This window comes from Taudactylus pleione, unplaced genomic scaffold (genome assembly GCF_031769625.1).
Source record: "Taudactylus pleione unplaced genomic scaffold, aTauple2 ptg000201l, whole genome shotgun sequence".
NCBI lineage: Eukaryota > Metazoa > Chordata > Amphibia > Anura > Myobatrachidae > Taudactylus > Taudactylus pleione.
In genome coordinates this window covers 50,617,770-50,637,327 of record NW_028284603.1, presented here as the reverse complement: position 1 = coordinate 50,637,327, position 19,558 = coordinate 50,617,770, and the positions used below count along the sequence as shown (strand labels likewise).

The 19,558-nt window shown below is 45.8% G+C and overlaps 1 protein-coding gene across 1 annotated transcript in view; it reads left to right on the top strand.

Annotated features, from left to right (window-relative positions):
* TMEM87B (transmembrane protein 87B) overlaps positions 1-19,558 on the top strand; it is a 61,617-nt gene that overhangs the window by 27,995 nt on the left and 14,064 nt on the right. Inside the window, exons 6-10 of the mRNA XM_088477377.1 lie at positions 3,263-3,289; positions 10,731-10,824; positions 13,149-13,210; positions 13,416-13,599; positions 13,702-13,801. Of these exons, the coding sequence (XP_088333503.1) occupies positions 3,263-3,289; positions 10,731-10,824; positions 13,149-13,210; positions 13,416-13,599; positions 13,702-13,801 (467 nt within the window). The remainder of the gene's footprint in view (positions 1-3,262; positions 3,290-10,730; positions 10,825-13,148; positions 13,211-13,415; positions 13,600-13,701; positions 13,802-19,558) is intronic.

Below are 19,558 nucleotides of genomic sequence, written 5' to 3'. Positions count from 1 at the left end.
CACAGGGTACACCTTACTTTGGATCCACTTTAAAAGCAGGCGTTAAAACATCCAGGGTAGTGGAAGGAAGTCCTAGGTTCTCAGTCACACATACTAAATAAGAGGTACAGTAGGGGAGGAAGCACAGCAGACAGTTCATTTCCTCTTACCCTGCTCTGAAGGGACCCAGCTGATGAGATCCAGTGTCCCCAGGCAAGTGACAGCGGCAGGGAGCACACACATTTCCCTGTGCTCTTATCCAAGATGGCGGCTCTCCCGCCACTCAGTTCTTCAGATCCTTATTATAAGCGTACCATATCCAGGTGTGTTTCACTGACCGTTATGCATATCATAATGTCCACATTCTAAATGATTCAAGTGACATACAGTAACTATTCTGCACATACAAGTTATATTTTGGGGAAAGAACTGACTATTCCCTAAATGTAAGGATATATAATCGAGTAAAATTGTTCACTATAGCATACCAACCTAGCAGCTGTTGACCTTATTCAAAGAATCCCCAGCCATCCTGCTGCCCTCAGTGTTTTTTATTTAGGTTATAACGTTTTACTTTTCTACATCCTGTCATTTTGCAGGACTTCTCTAGAGGTTCCTGCTGGTTTTTAAGAGTTTGCCATAGTGGCTTAGACTCTTGGGATGAAGCCATTGGTTTCAGGGCCAAAGGCTTAGATTATTTTCTAGATCAGGAGTCCAAGTATTCTCATACTTCATTTTGATGGCACTGTGACCAATAGTGGCAGGTATTTCTTCCGTCTCTCCACAAACAGAAAATGGTGATTGGCTAGCTACAGATTTGTTCTCAAACACTCTTGCTGCAGTTACGTCAAACAGCCCACTCAGCGCCTTTTTACCCAAAAATGTGTCTTAGTCACAATGTGAAGCGACTAAAGGCACACTTCCACTAAATGACAGGCCAAAGACTGCACGATTATGACATTGTAATCTTGCAGTCAGGGCCGGCTCCAGGGTTCTGAGCACCCTGTGCCAGCTCTTGAGAGAGCGCCCTCACCTCGTGCGCGACCGAATTTGGGGGCGTGGCCTAATTACCATAGGTCCCGCCCCCTGTGTGACGTTATTTGGAGGCGTGCCCGCATGGCACGCCTCCAAATAACGCCAGGCTGGGGGTAAAGCCCAGCACTCCATTACTGGCTGGGCTTCCCCCAGCCCTCTCCGTCAGCGCAGCATCCATTCATTCTCCGGGGGTCCGGCACCGCCGCACAGCTGCGGCGGTGGGTGCCCCAGCCTCCCGATTTGACCACCCGCGGGCCACTTCTGCCCGCGGGTGGAAGAGCGTGAGAGTACTGTCCCGCTGAAATCGGGATACTGGAGAGGGGTGCCACCCTCTATGGGTGGCGCCCCTGTGTGACCGCACTGGTCGAACACCCCTAGAGCCGACCGTGCTTGCAGTTGTTTGTCTGTCTGTCTGTGATGTGCCTTCACATCAGTCGTTCAGTGCAGGCTCATCAATCATCTGCAAACATTCTGAACCTGACGATATCGTCAGGTTGTACAGTAGGTTTGCCCGATGATGGATGTCTACACGAGCAGCGAGAGCACACATCACTGGTCGTTTAAGATATTCTTGCAAACGATTGAACGATAACTAGATCGTTATCGTTCAATTGCTCAAATTAAATAGTGTAGTAGATCTGTGCCTTTAGATGTACCAAGAGACTGCACAGATTAATTTGATATGTGACACTTGTGTATCTGTCTGTGACTGAGGGGGATATCCAATTAGATGAGATATTTCCGCTCTTCTGACAATTTCGTTTTCACGGCTATCGTGAGAAAACTACTACTTTTAGTTTCATAGCTTTCGCGATATCCAATTACAAGCGAGCTTCATGCAAAGATCTCCCGAATACAGACCAATCGTGCGTATGGAGGAGTGGGAACTTATGGCACTATTTAAGGGCTACTGGGGCGCATAGTCCTTGCACTATTTTGACCAGCATGTTTCCACTGCTTGCCTACACAGTTCCCAACATTGCCTAATTTTCCCTGACAATGTTTATTCCAATTTAGTATATTTACTGTGTTTTCTTGCAGAATTAATGTTCTATTCAAATTGGGGGTGCATAAAAATGGATAGAAGTGTATATTTGGGTCATTTTAAGCCACTTTAAAAAAAAGACCTTCAAAATACACCTATAACACCCACCTGCAATCTTAAATACACCTATCCCACTCATACAGCACCCCCATATACCTGGCCCACAATAATTAACCCATTTTCCTGCACTTTGCACTTTTTCACCCCAAAAATGGCATGGTCAAATTAAGCTAATTTAAATTTTGTTTTTGCCTAATTAGTCATTATGTAGGGTGTCCCAGTGGCTCTGCACCAAGTCCTGACATTTTTAGCCAAAAATAGGGGTTTTGCACAACTTATCCTCTGGTCAAAGGTAGGAAAAGAAAAATCGCAGATAAAGCCAGCCCAAACCTCACCACCAGTGTTTTTCTATGGAGATTTCTTTTCTCAAGAAAATGAAAATTGGAGAACACTTCTCTGGAGAAAAATTGTTTTCTCGAAATACATGTAGGATAGAACAGGGAGAAAAGTTCTCTCTCGAAAATTGTACCACGTGACCTCAGGTTTACGGGAGAAACGGGTTATCGCATCTAATTGCATCCACTCCTGAGTCTGAATCTGTATGCAAAGTGCGATGATGCAGCGTCTGCAGCTTTTTTCCCACACCAGATTTATAAGTGTTGCAAATCAATTTAACCAGTGCAGTTTCCTGGTGCGTCTTAGTTGCATCAATTTGCGGTTGAGGGCAAAGAATTATCTCTGCACAAACAGAATCGCACAGAACCTGGCAGCTCACTCGTGCCAGGCATGTTACGCCCCATGGTGTATGAGGACAGTGAGGCAGCACATGCTCTTTGGGATGACAGTGCGGGAGAGGATGCCCTTTGGGATGACAGTGAGACAGGTTGCCCTTGGGGATGACAGTGAAGCAGAAGATGACAGTGAGGCATCAAATGCTTTTGGGGATGACAGTGAGACGGGATGCCCTTGGGGATGACAGTGAAGCAGAAGATGACAGTGTGGCAGCACATGCTCTTGGGGATGACAGTGAAGCAGAGGATGCCCTTGGAGATGACAGTGAGGCAGAGGATGCCCTTTGGCATTAGTGTATGACAGAGTTTTTTAGCTTTGCACAATAAAATGATGCTTCCTTAAGGATGCTTCTATCGATGAGCACAAATGATTATGATTGTAGAGATATTTGTTTTTTTTTATGTCTTTCAGTCTAAGAATCCATCGTTCAAGGCAAAGGTAAGATAAACTAGTTTTATTTACAATATAAATGGGGTTTATACAGTATAACAATTGCATATGCATTTACATACCATATTTATACAGTATGTAATACATTCACACTCTAGGGTTTTTGCAGGAATTGAGGATGATGCCAAATACACCCAGACCTAGTCTTAACTGACTATTTCTACTTCAGGGTCCATAGGGTATCCACAGGATACCTTGGGGTATAGGTGTGACGTCAGTCATCGGGCACCAAAGAGTTAAGCTTTCAGCCTCCCAGGATGCACTAGGTCCCCCTCCTATACCCCGCCCCCGAGCCAAGGCATCTCAGTTTCGTTTGGTGCCTGGCCGGAGTCGGAGGCACCTGCTAGAGGGTACCGAAGTTTCGGATGGAGACCCTACGGTCCATCATTCTGGCGCTGGAACCTGGGGACTACATGGTGTCATTGGACATACAGGACGCTTACCTGCATGTCCCTATTCTTTTGCGCCATCAACAGTTCCTCAGGTTTGCAATCCGCAGCGACCACTTCCAGTTTCGGGCGTTACCTTTTGGCCTGGCGACAGCACCACGGGTTTTCACCAAGGTGATGGCGGTCATGGAGGCTTCTCTGCGGCTGCAGGGAGTCCGCATGTTGCCGTACTTGGACGACCTGTTATTGGTGGCAGGATCTCCAGAGCTCCTGTTACGCCACTTGGACCTGACCATTGCACTGCTGCAACGGCACGGCTGGCTAATCAACTGGCAGAAGTCCACTCTAATCCCGTCTCAGAGGATTCTGCATCTTGGAGCCTTATTGGACTCGGGACAGCAAAGGATCTTCGTGACGGAGGACAAGATCTCTGCTTTACAGTCAAGGGTGCGCAGTTGTCTGCACAGCCGCCGGGTGTCCCTACACTCGGCGATGAGGTTACTGGGCTCCATGGTGTCGGTGTTCGACATGGTGGAATACGCCCAGTTTCACTCCAGACCTCTGCAGCACCTGATCCTGTCCAAGTGGAACGGGCTGACTCAGTCTCTGAAGTCCCAGACGATTGTGCTCACCCCTGAGGTTCGCCTGTCCCTTGCTTGGTGGTTACAGACGACCCACCTCAACAAGGGACGTCCGTTCTGGGTTCCAAATTGGGTCCTGTTGACAACGGACGCCAGTCTTCGGGGCTGGGGAGCGGTTTCGGGTCCACACTTGTTCCAGGGCAGGTGGACGCCGACAGAAGCGGAGCTTCCCATAAATATCTTGGAAATCCGTGCGGTCTTCAATGCTCTCCAGCAGGCACATCAGTTTCTCCAGGGTCACCCGGTACAGGTCCAGTCGGACAACGCTACCACCGTGGCCTACATAAACAGGCAAGGAGGAACCCGCAGTCGGGCGGCTCTCGTAGAGGTCTCTCGGATCCTGGTTTGGGCGGAGCGCAATCTTCCGGCCATATCAGCGGTCTTCATCCCGGGAGTGCTAAATTGGGAGGCGGACTTTCTAAGTCGCCAGGACGTTCATCCGGGGGAATGGTCCCTGCACCCGGACGTTTTTCAACTGCTGGTGGACAGGTGGGGTCTTCCAGAGATCGACCTCATGGCGTCCCGGCACAACAACAAGTTGCCGGTGTACGGGTCTCGCACAATAGACGAAGGGGCGTCTCTGGTGGATGCTCTGTCCGTCCGGTGGACGTTCCGGTTCGCATACCTGTTCCCTCCGGTCTCCCTTCTTCCACGGGTAATCCGGAAATTCAAACCGGAAGGAGGGACGCTCCTGTTGATAGCTCCCGCGTGGCCCAGACGGCACTGGTTCTCAGACCTTCAGGGTCTGTCTGTGGACAGTCCTCTGCGGTTGCCGCTACGACCGGACCTTCTGTCTCAGGGTCCTTGTCTTCACCCGGACCTGACTCGGCTGTCTTTGACGGCGTGGCTGTTGAGACGGCCATGCTGAGGTCCCGGGGGTTTTCCAGCTCTGTGGTGCGTACCATGTTGCGAGCTCGGAAACCGTCTTCCGCAAGGATATACTATCGCGTGTGGCATACGTTCTTCCAGTGGTGTCGACCGAGAGGTTATGCACCGAGGGAGTTTCGTCTGTCTCGGATTCTCGCCTTCCTACAAGCGGGACTAGATCATGGGCTTCGCCTTGCTTCTTTGAAGGTACAGGTTTCGGCCCTGTCTGTCTGGTTTCACCGTAGGATTGCTACAATCCCGGATGTGCGCAAATTTATGCAAGGTGTTGTCCGCATTCAGCCGCCCTTTGTTCCACCTGTGGGATTTGGCTGTGGTCCTGAGGGCTCTCCAAGGACCGCTGTTTGAACCACTGGGCTCAGTGGATCTTAAATGGCTAACAGCTAAGACTGTTTTCCTTCTGGCCATTGCTTCGGCCAGACGTGTTTCTGAGTTAGGGGCTCTTTCTTGTAGACCCCCTTTCTTGGTTTTTCATGGGAACAGGGCAGTGCTCCGCACTCGGCCCGAGTTTCTTCCCAAAGTTGTTTCCCAGTTTCATGTTAACGAGGAAATCGTTGTTCCGGCCTTTAACTCACCGGGTCTTTCCGTGGGTGAGGCCTCTTTGGATGTTGTGCGGGCCTAAAGGACTTATGTTGACCGCACTTCTTCGTTTAGGAAGTCGGACGCTTTGTTTGTCCTCTATGGCTTCCGTAAAAAGGGTTGGCCTGCTTCAAAGCAAACTTTGGCAGCCTGGATCCGTATGGCTATTTCTGAAGCTTATCTTCATGAAGGCCTACCGGTTCCTCCTTCTGTGAAGGCTCATTCCACTAGGTCTGTGGGTCCTTCGTGGGCAGCTCGACGTGGTGCCTCTGCAGTCCAGATCTGCAAGGCTGCTACGTGGTCCTCTGTCCATACCTTCGTGAGGTATTACAGGTTTGACACCTTCGCCTCTCAGGATGCTTACTTCGGGCGGCGGATTCTCCTTTCTGCACAGGAGCGTCCCCACCCTTAAAGGATACTGCTTTGGGACATCCCCAAGGTATCCTGTGGATACCCTATGGACCCTGAAGTAGAAAATATGAGATATGGTAAGAACTTACCTTTGTTATCTCTATTTCTACGAAGTCCATAGGGTTCCACAGGACTCCCGCCCTGTTGCACCTGTGCTGCAGATGGGCTTTGCTCTGGTCACCGGTTTTCCGTCTCCCTCTGGTGAGAATGTGATTCTTGTATGTGTCCAGATCTTTGTTCTCTCTCTTCCTTCTCCTCCTCCGGCCTATGGCTTGGTAACTAACTGAGATGCCTTGGCTCGGGGGCGAGGTATAGGAGGGGGACCTAGTGCATCCTGGGAGGCTGAAAGCTTAACTCTTTGGTGCCCGATGACTGACGTCACACCTATACCCCAAGGTATCCTGTGGAACCCTATGGACTTCGTAGAAATAGAGATAACAAGGGTAAGTTCTTACCATATCTCATATTTTTTTCATGAAAACCGCACAGAAATTGGCTTTTTTAAAAATTCAATTAAGTATATACCTAGGGGGTGTTTTGCACCCCTCCAACTCCAGTGTCCATAGGCTTACATTGAAATATCACTTCCCACCCGCCATGAGAAATAGCCCCCCAGTCTCAAAAATTACCAGCAATATAGATCTCCACCCCTTAGTGGTAATAGGTCTGCTGGCAGAGCCCCCCTATACCCTTAGGCATAATGGGTTCCCAGTGTAGCACCCTCCCCCATGTGTCACTGTATGTAGTCATTGTGTGTGTGTGTGTGTGTGTGTGTGTGTGTATAATCTCTATTCCCCCCCCAGACAAATATTTAAACATTCATCATAACCCCACCTCTCCACCCTAGTTCCAATAGATGTCTTCCCCCTTACCTTCTTGATGCAGAGGGAAGGGGGCCCTAGACTGCACAACCTGAAAATATGTATACTGGGAGGTGCTACCTGTGGAGACTATTGTTGCAAACACACAAAAAAGAATTACAGATGCACAACTCCAACATTACTCATTATATATAACAATACATGTGGAGCGTGGTGCAGGTGCACACACAGAGACCGCCGCATAACTGCAAGTGGCCAGAGCAGAAAGAGGAGATCCATTCTGCACTTGTACAGAACGGATCTAGTCTGCAGTAGCCAGGTTACAGAGCGGCTAGTGTGGTCGCATGTGATACAACCTTGCCGGAGGAAGCACTTCTGGCTCCGGTTGCATTACATACGACCACACCAGTTAAGTGGTTAAAGAGAAAAGTAAAGGCCATAACGCAAGTAGAATATGCGGCTGTTAGTGCCAAGGCTTTTTTGAGATTAAAAAAGTCAGCAAAATCAGTTTTGCCATATGCATTACAGCTCACGTCACATATTCACTATCATGATGCAAGTTTACACAAGACGGCAACATGTAATAGCAAAACAGGTGAGGCAAAAAGAAATACAAATAAAGAAGGAAAATATGAGGAAGTGTGTGCTGCCGTCAATGTTATAAGTGTTTGTTTTTCTTATTTGTGTGTATTTACATGTTTATTGCAGCAACTCCTGCATGTGTGTATGTTTTGTTAATCATCTTACTGTAAAAGACTGGAAACTGACTGTTTGTTATATGTGTTGCTACAATGTTAAAATCCACTAAAAACATCTTAAGTTTGAATAACCCTATCTTGCCAAGTTTCTGTATAGTCCAAGTTATTTCTCCATGAATACCATCCAAGCAGTAAAATTCTACATTTATAAAAGGTGTCACAGAGATTTCCATACAGGATCGAAAGGTCTTGTCAACTGGATAGGAGACCTGAATTGGGCATATTGTACAAAACGTTACCAGTATTTCCATGCTAAATTGATTTTTCTGCACTAGTCACTGTTGGATCTGGGGTTTTTTTTGTTTTGTTTTTTGTTTAAGCAGTTTTTATTTCTATTAAGTGCAAGAACATACAATATCAAATTCACAAAACATTGTATAAACCAAGTATAGTAGAAGTACAAAGAGAAAAAGACAAAGTAAATGGCTAAACAGGGTATATATACAAATGATATCCGGTGGTGAATCTATAGCAGGACATCTAAAGATGAATAAGTTTGAGCTTCAAAAACAATATAAACCGTAAGATGTGGGAATGAGTGTTTGTGGGTATCAACAGACAATTAGGGAGAAAGTCTTAACCCAATTGCATAGCTAGAATCCGCCAAATATTCAGAAATTTCCCCAGGCAATTTCTATCTCTGTAGATAAATCTTTCATGTCCGTCTGTACTATTGACAAGTTTAATATTATCCCCGGACTCCTGTCAACCATCAATAATCTAGCAATGCATAAATTGTCTAGCAGAGGTAAATTTACAATATATTGTTTTGTTGACGATATTTTCAAATTGAACCCCAAATAAGCATACAGCAGATAATGAATATGTATGGAGCAGTCCCTAAGAGAAGGTTCCCCTTGTTCAAACTGCACATCCAGTGTGAGGCAAAAAACCTACACCTGGGAATGGCAAATTGTTTCTGATTATCGAGTATCTTAACCACTTAATTGACTATTTATTTCCACAAAACCGCTCAGAAATTGTCTTTTTTTTTTAATTATTTAATAGTTTTAAAAAGTATTTTTAATAATATATTTTACAAATCCAAGAAAAGAGGGCACACTTGTCAAAAAACAATATTAGAAAACACGATTCCTTTTTAATGCTTTCAAAGACAAAACCTCTTCACCACCACCCAGATAAGTTTAACTCCTGGTACAAGTTGGTATAATGTCAGTCAGATAGCAGCAATGCAGACCAAAAACATCCTCGAACAGTATGACATGGTGTCAATACCAAAAATTAGCACACCAGCTAATAAATTGGTGAACAATCCATCATATTGATTATATCAATCTTAAGTTACTCATACAGTCTGTCGACCTCGGTCCCCTCAGTAGTGGGCCGTTAGAGACCAGCAGCATAACCTCTCCACCTGTAGCATCTGAAGTAAACTAAAAAGTAATAATATATTTAGATTTTATTTACAAAATCTATATCTAGCGTGTGTTTTGCAACCTCCCCCCAGGGTTGTTTATAGGCCCCCATTATAGACTCCCCATCCCCAGTGGTCATAAATCCTTATAACAGTAAACCCCCACACATCCGTAACAGTAAAAATATAAATCCTAGTTTAATAAACCAACACCCCCTCTAAAAAGCCCCTGACATTTTTTGCACATCCTCCCTCCTCCTACACTGTGACCAAAGTAATGTTTTTATATTTATTTATAATAATCAGTCCCCCCTGCTGCAGCTGTTCTCTGCACTTCGAGATCAGCCAAATACTGCTTGGAGGGGAACTCCTCGCACTTTAATCCCCAGTGCATGTGCTCCAAAATGCCGTTCGCTCTGCATTCTGGGGCGCGATTCTGGCAGTGATGTCGGCTGTAACACTTGTGCAGAATGGATCTCCTCACCTAAAGTCTGTGGACCTGATTCAGAGAAGTCCGCTGCGATGATGTTTTTGCAGTTGAGCGATTTATAGGTAAACTGTGCATGCGTCTAAAGCTGGGTTTACACCAGAAAGATATATCTGCAGATGATGGTTGTTCATACACAGTGCATAACCATCACTGCCATCTGGCTGGTGGTCCCGCAGGTCAGGGGTCGGGTCGCGTTGCGCCCTTCCTCTCTGGCGGCCTGTGCAGCAAGTGTATGACCGCCCTTACACATGGCAGATATGTCTGCACTTCATGCTATCAGCTGTGCAGCACAGCCGACGCGATATGTCTATGAGCAACATCGATCAAAGACATATCGCGAGTATACACTGGCCGACGCACATACGATATGTTGGCAAATCAATATATCTGCATGTGTGTACCCAGCATAAGTTACACTGCGCATGATGTAATGCAGGATACAGTCCTCTCTTCCGGAGACAAACCAATGACACGTATGTAGTTACTACTGAAAGTTCTTGTTGGCTTTGGCAGAACACATCTAAAATAGGTTGTAATGGAGAAGACATTTATTAATTCCAGAAAGCATTGTAAATACTTTATAAACAACAATCAGAACATCTAAGGATGCTACTGAGGTATTATTTTAGTAGAGTTGATATTGAAGGTTCACTTTTATATTATACTGATGTTAAAATTCAGTGATAATTGTATTACTACAGTATGTATGTTATGCAATATAAATGTGCCATGCTGATATACTGTAAATCCTAATTATGTGTTTTAAATCCAATAATAATGAATACAATTAAAATAAAAAAATCCTGAAGTATACTGTGGTCAGTTATCATTAGGTATGATGTATTCTATTTAAAGAGTCTTTGTTTTGGTGCTACATGTTGTTTTTAGTATTCCCCTCACCCATTGTGTGGGTGAAATGTATTAAATGTTAATGATTTTTGATATGTCTTGATGCAATTTTCCAATGTCCCTCACTTATTGCAGTGAGCATGATAGTGTTACATGAGATAAATAATTAGCATTGATGTCTGCACAGGTGCTATAATTTCTCAAAAATTATCGCGCTCATATTTTGTTTAGCTCCATGATATCGTGGCTCAGAATCCACAAGATGGGCCCTTCGTCTTTGTGATCTCTTTAAGATCTGATGAGGCTGAAAAATGGAGTTTAACAGGTATGCGCTATACTGATTTCTTATGATTTAACCCGTGCTTTAAGATAAGATTTTTATGCATAATTTGTGAACTTAGGATAGCGCCCTTATTCCATCGCTTTATAATGTCTGTGCTTATTACTGCTGGCTACATTACGTTACAGATACATTGTGTGTCTCTATACAAATAGAATAATATGTACATATGCATAACCACGCAGGATATTTCCGGTTCAAGTATTCTGATGTAAATGAAGATGTTAAGTCGCCACAATTACTGTGTTAAAGTAAAGACACAATATGTAGGCTATAAAACAAGAGTAACAAATACTAGCATGTTAACAGCAGCAAACAAACGAAAGACCTTCCTCCATCATTTAGTGGATTGGGTACGATTGGTTGACAGTTATGATGTTGACACAAGGTAGTCGACATGGTCAAACTGTAGATATGCAGTATGTCAATGACCATGTCAACATTCATCATGATGAACTGTCGACAAACGTCCCTGGTGCTTTAGCAGTGTCTTACCTTGTCCCTGCGGCTGCAGTGGCTCCTGCGTCGTCTTCTGGGTCCCATTTGCTCACATGAGGATCAGTTCTGGAGGCATTCCGGTGAGTATTTTCCCCGCTAAGCCTATCCCCCCAACCATCCCCCTCAGTCTAACCCTAACCTCCCACAACAGCCTAACCCTCCTGGCAGCGCCTATCCCTAACCGTCAGTATCCTCAGGCTATCCCCATTTCACATGGCGTCAGTTCAGATGTTGACATGGTGCATGTCATCAGTTTGAAACATCTTGATACTCTAATGTCGACATTGTGGTGTTAGTTGACCTTCTGACCAGATACCCATTGTACTAAAATGGTAACATTTATGTGAAACTATCTACAGATAATTGTAGAAAGTGCGGTAAATAAAATCGATTCTAGGGGTTGGTACACACAGTCAGATTTTCTGGAAGATATGAACGATAACAATTGTAAAAATCGTTACATCGTTCATATCGTTGATATGTTTGTCATTCATGGAACGATGCGCGTGCCCGCATGTCCGATCACGATATCTGAAAATTGACTGTGTTTGCAGGCAGATTTGGATAATGATATTCATTTAAATGCTGTCAGAAATCGTCATGAAATTGTTCATATCATTCATCATTCATCGTTCATGAAATATCGTTCTCGTTCATCGTTATCGTTGCTCTAGCAAGTCTGACTGTGTATGCACCATAACTGTAACTTGACTAGTGCTGCATAGAAAATGACAGCACATTGCTGGTGTTGGCTGTACTGTGTTGTTCTGTTTTTGTTTTTTACCATAGCTCGTAGAACGGTTTGCACTTCCACCAGTATGCTTTGTGAACATGACAGGGATTGAGTATATGCCACATTAGAGTATTAACACAATGTGTAGTCTCACGTGGTGAGGTGCAGCTTTATGCCCCATGATCTGCTAACATGAACCAGTCAATAGTAAGGGTGATAAACAAAAAGAAAAATGCAAACCTAGCATTGCAGGAGAAATAAACCTCATGTGATGTCATTTATTTTTTAAGAAGGCTGGACTTGATGTAATGATCTCACAAATAGAAACATATATATGAAATCTTATTGCAGCGGGATGAAATAGCATTGTTGCTATCGGTTACACTTTGTGGTAATGTGCATTTCTGCCTGAAGTATGTATGATAAGAGCCAGAACAATGGATGGTTTGTTCTCCCTCATCACACACTACAAACAAAGCAGCATTTGTGTGCCAGGCATTGATTTCTATGGCCACCATCCCATGAGCGTGACTACAACAGTTTATACATGCTTCAAGCTCTGCATACTCGCAACATTGTAAATGAGCATGGACTACACGTTTCATCTGTGGTTACCATAAGAGTTAATGATCTCAGTGCCCTACTCTAAGGCTTCTTCCATTAAAAATGGATTAAATGGTATTTGACAGGTTGCTCTGTGTGCCTGACAATATGATTGGCAATAATTAGGAAGATATGTGGAATAGCATTTACATCTCCTTGGTTACTGCACAAACTTGTACATAGCAGCCCAGCTGCTGGCTAAGACCAAGGAGCCAGGGACCGGAGCCATCGCACAACATGTGTTGAGACTGAGGGACTGCAGGAAATTGATAAGCACAGCCATACACACATTGTATAATAAAACACTGCCATTGTGGGATTGATTTGCAGCTATGTGGTGGCACCTACAGAAGGTTTGATAATGTTTGATTTCTCCAAATGTACAATATAATCTACTTCCCAAACACATAACTGTAACGTGCAATTGGACAGTAAATATTTACTGAGATTTTTTCTTCTTCTTTTCCTACAACAGTTTGTACCTCAATGGAAGGTCCCCATGGGTATATCTCTGCTTCAGATTGGCCATTAATGATTGTAAGTATAGCACATTTTATAAGGAAATTTCAGATTAGTTTTTTGTTTCACAAATAAGTGTTGAATCGCATACGATGATCATCGGGTTCTTGGAGGTAGAATATCTACCAACTGTAGCAACACTTAGCAGTCCCAAAACTGTGTCTCTGCCTCTTAATCTGTTTTATTACAGTATAACTGTCATTTCTTATTCTTCTTATTACAGTTTTACATGGTGATGTGCATAATGTACATTGTCCTTGGTCTTATGTGGTTTGTCTGGTCTGCCTGCTATTGGAAGGACTTGCTAAGGATACAGTTTTGGATTGCTGCTGTTATTTTCCTAGGAATGCTGGAAAAAGCAGTTTTTTATGCTGAATATCAAAATACCAACAACACTGGGGTGTCATGTAAGTCCTCCTATGTAGTCGTCTAGTCTGGCACCTGCTTTCACAATGTAGCATTTTAACACACAGTCCTAATTCTATCTATCCCTCTCTCTTTCCCTATAGCTTCTGGTCTGCTGGTATTTGCAGAGTTAGTTTCAGCTGTTAAGAGAACACTGGCTCGCCTGCTCGTGACCATTGTCAGCTTGGGATATGGTATAATAAAGTAAGTAACTTTTAGGTTATATATTTTTTTTATTTACAGGAGGTTTAAGCATCTCCAGCTGCAGAAGAGCCGCAGTTCTGCATGCCATGGCTGCCATATAATGCTGAGATTTGTCACCGATTGACAAATCACTGGGTGTCCCAAGCATCACAAGCTACAGTGTAAGCTCTTTTGGACAGGGAAACCAAATTCACCATGTTCATAGCTGAATAAAATTGTATGTGCTTTATATATGTAAACAGTGGTTGAAGTGGTCATTAGAAATGGTACTGTAAATGTATTTGTATGGACAGGCATTTTGATGAGTTTAAATTTAATATGAGCTCTAATTTTAGCTGATTTTTAGCACTATAAAATAAAATACAAAGTGATCACACTTGATATGTCTTTGTGTTTTATTAAAGAGTATCAAAAAGTATGGCTCTTTGTAAGCCACCTCTTCCGTGGCACAAACACATAGGAGAGTAATGGAAGCACGCACACAGACATGGGACATATACACATGGGGACGCGTACATGAGACACACACAGACACCGGCCAATGTATCTGCTGCCCGTTGGCCAGTGTCTACCCGCAACGTTCACCGACATATCGCATCGGCTGTGCTGCACAGCCGATGGACAGATATGTCTGCAGACCGACCGTACACACACAGCGGCAGCCGTGAGGAGGGGGGCAGAACATGCCCCCGGGTCCCAAGGGCACAAGCAGATGATGGCCGTTCAGTGTGTATGAACGACCATCATCTGCAGATATATCTGTCAGGTGTGTACCCACCTTTAGGATAACGTCCAGCATGCAGATATCTGTCAGGCCAGTGAAGAACCTGCCTGTGGCATATTAGAACTCCAGGTTTGTTTATTATGCTGAGTGGATCCATTTTTGCCAGAACATCAGTTTCATGTGAATCAACTTCCACCTTACAAAGGGCATGATTCAATTCAGCGCGATGTAAATAGCGCCGGGAGATAGCTCCCGGAGCTATTCAATTCATCGCGCTGTTAGGTCGGGGAAGGCTCGTTATCGCGCCTTAAACAGGGTGTTTAGGCGCGATAACGGGTATTCCCCGACCTAACGTCCCGGCGCGAGGCTGTTTTCCCGGCGCTAAGGGCAGAAAACAGCCTCGCGCCGGGACTTTTGTCGGATTTCTTCTCTCATCCCCGGAGGGATGAGAGAAGAAATCATTAGTCGGACTTGTCAGCGCGGTGTATTGAATAGCTCCGGGAGCTAACTCCCGGAGCTATTTACATCCCGCTGAATAGAATCGAGCCCAATGTGTGTTACTGACTGACTCATGTAAGTACCACAATATATAAGGTGGTATAACTTTCGCCCCCTAACTGCAGCTCAGCCCCTACTCACAAGTCTACCACTTCTTGAATAGCATAGAAAATACGAGTATATATATATATGTGTATATATATATATATATATATATATATATATATGTGTATATATGTCTGACAAGGAGGTCGAGCGCAATGCTACACGCACTCTACTCTCCTGCAGGCTGTGTGCTGCAGGGGTGAGCAAGGAGGATTTAACTCAGGATGGGTTATGTGTGAGGCACTATCAGTTGCCTGGCTTCTCAAACCCCCAACAACGGGACAGAATCCCCCTTGGGTGGTTTTTTCTCAGGTCCTGGCCTCTATTGCGGGTCGCCTGGCAGTCGCGGCGGTTTTACCCCAGATGGGGTTACCTCAACAAATCATCCTTCCCTCTCAGGGTATCCCGCATTGTTTGCAGTCTACTACCGTACCACAGTCTGTCTCCCTAACAGGGGTTACCGCAATCGGTACCACGACAGTCTGTCATTCCCTTCCAGGGACTAACTCAAGCTGTACAACCACCCTGGGTGGATGTTTTATCTAGTTCAGTTCAGAGTTTGGCAGCTTCATCTACAGCCTTTCAGACCATGCTGCTGAATGAAAGAGCTAAGAAGGCATCTAAATGCCCTGTATTGTCATCCCAGTCTACACAACTATCAGACACAGACGTGTCATCAGATGATGGGGAAGTGGTTGATACGTCTGATTCTGATTCCCCTTCACAGGAGGTGGAGCCTAAATCAAATATTAATGTTCCAGCTTTGGTGCGCGCGGTCCGTTCCATACTAGATGTAGAGGATGACGTTCCTGCCCCTAAATCCAAATACCCTCAATTTAAACAGGTTAAGGTGACTTCAGCAGTTTTTCCTCTCTCTGACCAGCTGGTAGACCATATGGCGGAGGCTTGGCAAGCACCTGGTAAGAGGTATCGGCAGCAAAAGCGTTTGGCCTCATGTTATCCATTCCCTGAGGGGCACTGTAAGAAGTGGGAACCACCTTTTGCAGTGGATGTTACTCGCTTAATAAAAAGTGCCACACTACCCATCCCTTCCATTTCTTCCTTGAAGGACTCCACAGATAGGAAGATGGAGATGTGCCTAAAATACATGGCTATCTCATGGGTGGCTAAGGCAATATAAGGTTGGGCAAGTGTCCTGGAGGACACTTTACCTGAGGTAGGCTCCTGAAACTCAGAGGTCTTTGGTGGGCCACATTAGAGATGCTGCTGCTTATATTGGTGAGGCTTCTTTGGATGCCAGTCTGCTGACCTCTAGAGTATCGGCCGCGGCTGTGTCTGCTCGCCACTCCCTGTGGCTACGCTCCTGGAGGGCGGGCGCTGATTCTAAAAAAGGCCTGGAGACCTTGCCCTACAATGGGGAGATATTGGGCCTGATTCAGAGCCGGACGTTATTTGCGGACGGTCGTTCAGGAAAAGGGGGTGGCTATTCAAATGAACCGTTCGCTCTTTGCGGTCTGTTGACGCCTCCATGTCTGAACGAGTGAACAAAACTTGCGGTCGTTTTTTGGATAACTACGCCCCCTGGCCGCTCGCATCCTACGTCATGTCCGCTATTTATTAGATTAATCGAGTACACCGACCAGCGTATGAACTGCTCGCTATTCTTGTGGTTGGTTTTTCCTACCACAATCTTGCGAGCAGTTCTGACTATAAAATAACCCAGTGACGTGGTCAATAACGCTGCTGTATTAATTATGCACACCCATAAAACGCCCGTTTTGACCTTTAAGCATGCCTGCATTCGGATCTCCACTCCCCGTTTTCAAGCACCTTCCTCTGTTACCACCCACATACGCCTCCTCCTGTCACTCAAAATAGCAGGCATTCGCTATTTAGCGAACAAAAGATTTTCGGCCGCACTGACTGGTTCGCGCATGTGTATTAAAATCCGTACGCATGCGCAGTTGGGCAAACATCGCTCGGAACGAACGAGCGGCCGCTTACGAGCGGCTCTGAATCAGGCCCATTATTTGGTCTGGACTAGGACAAAATTGTAGATTCACCATCAGCATCTGCACCTTCCAAGGCTAGAACCTCTTCCTTTTCATCTGCAAGGAAAACCCAAAGGACAGTCTTTCCCTAGACAATCGGCGACCAAATCTACCACCAAGCTTAAGAATCAGGGCTGGAACGCAAGATGCCCTGCTTCCAAGTCTGAGGATAAACCCTCAGCCTGATGGGACGGGCCTCCCTCTGGGGGATCCCAGAGTGGGAGGCCGACTTCTTCAGTCCTCCCTAATTCCCTCACAAAGGATGGGTCATTTGGGAGCCTTTCTGGATTCTCACCAGCAGAGAATCTTCAACTCCAGAAAAGATCTCCTCGCTGCCACTGCGAGTGTGCAGATGCCTCCACTGTCGTCGGGTGTCAGTACACTCGGTGATGCAGGGTTCTAGGGTCCATGGTGTCCACATTCGACATGGTGGAATATGCTCGGTTTCATTCAAGCCCCTGCATGGGACTGATCCTCTCCAAATGGAACCGCTTAGCTCACCGGATCAAGGCTCAGACGATGGTGCTCTCTCCGGAGGTGTGCCGGTCTCTGTCTTGGTGGCTCCTGACACCTCATCTCACCAACGGTCGCCTCTTTTGGTTCCCGGACTGGGTTCTCCTCACGATGGACGCCAGTCTCCGGAGCTGGGGGGCAGTGATCGGTCCGCACTCATTTCAGGGCCGTTGGACAGCAGTCCATCAACATAATGGAACTTCGGACCGTGTACAGGGCCCTCAGGATGGCAAGTCACATTCTTCACAGAAAATCCATGCAAGTTCAGTCCGACACCGCCATCACAGTGGCTTACATCAACCATCAGGGAGGCACTCGAAGTCGGGCAGCAATGACAGAAGTGTCACGCATTCTGACGTGGGCGAAGTGCCACCTCCCGGCAATTTCGTCAGTGTTCATTACAGGAATTCTCAATTGGGAAGCGGACTTCCTCAGCAGTCATGACGTGCATCCAGGGGAATGGTCTCTTCACCAAGAGGTGTTACAACTCCTTGTGGAGAAATGGTGCCTCCCGGAGGTGGACCTCATGGCCTCCCGACACAATTACAAGTTGCCAGTGTACGGGTCCAGAACAAGAGATGCCGAAGCAAGCTTGGTGGACGCTCTGTCAGGAAAGTGGGTCTTCGAGTTTGCGTACCTCTTTCCTCCAATATCCCTGTTTCCTTGGGTACTTCTGAAGTACAAGCAAGACGGAGGCACAGTCCTGCTGGTGGCTCCAGCTTGGCCCAGTACTCAGGTATTTGAAGTCTCTCCATCGACACTCCGTTCCTGCTTCCTCAACGTCCAGACCTGTTGTCTCGGGGTCCTTGCCTTTACCCAGACCTGGGTAGTCTGTCTTTGACGGCATGGCTCTTCAAACATCCATCCTAAGGTCCAAGGGGTTCTCTAGCTCAGTCATAGGCACGATGCTCCGAGCACATAAGCCTGCTTCGGCCAGAATATACCGCAGGGTGTGGCATACATATTTCCAGTGCTCATTCTACTCGGTCTGTGGGCCACTCGTGGGCAGCTCTCCATGGCGCCTCGGCTGTTCAGCTTTGTAAAGCGGCCACGTGGTCTTCCATTCAGACCATTTGATATCTTCGCCTCTCAGGATGCCTCCCTTGGGCGCGGATTCTCCTCTCAGCGCAGGAGCGTCCCCACCATTAATAGGACTGCTTTGGGACCTCCCCAAGGTCTCCCTGTGGAGCCTTTAGACCCTGAAGAAGAAAATGAGTTATGGTAAAAACTTTCCTTTTGTTAACTCACTTTCTTCGAAGTCCATTGGGTCCACAGGGCACCCGCCCTGACGCACCTGGCTGCATATGGGCTATGTGGCTGGTCACCGGTTTTCTGTCTCCTCTGTGAGTGTGATTCTCGAGTGTTCCATTCTTCCTTCTCTCTTTTTCCTCCTCCGGCCTTTGGCTACTTACCAACTGAGGTGCCTCTGGCTCGGGGGCGGGGTATAGGACGGATGGACCAGTGCATCCTGGGAGCAAAGCTTTTAACTGCGTGGTGCCTGGGATCCAGATCCAGCTATACCCAAGGTCTCCCTGTGGACCCTATGGACTTTGAAGAAAGAGAGTTAACAAAGGTAAGTTCTTACCATAACTCTCATTTTCTCTGATAAATACATGGGGGCTGTCATTCTGTATGGCGCAGAATAAACAGTAGCCTTAAACTGTAGTGAAATAACATACTGCTTGCTTAGTTGTAAAATGTGTTGATGTTCAAAGAAAACCTTGTTGTTAAATGAGGTATTTTTCGTTAAGATAAACTGAAGTGGGAACTGTGGAATCATCTAAGACGGCCCCTAGAGCTGCAGATTTTCAAGTGTATAAATAGATTTTGTTTTTCTAAATTAGAGAAGCCAGGTTTTGTGAAATCTGTAACACACAGTGTGATGGAATAATGCAGCGTTACCTT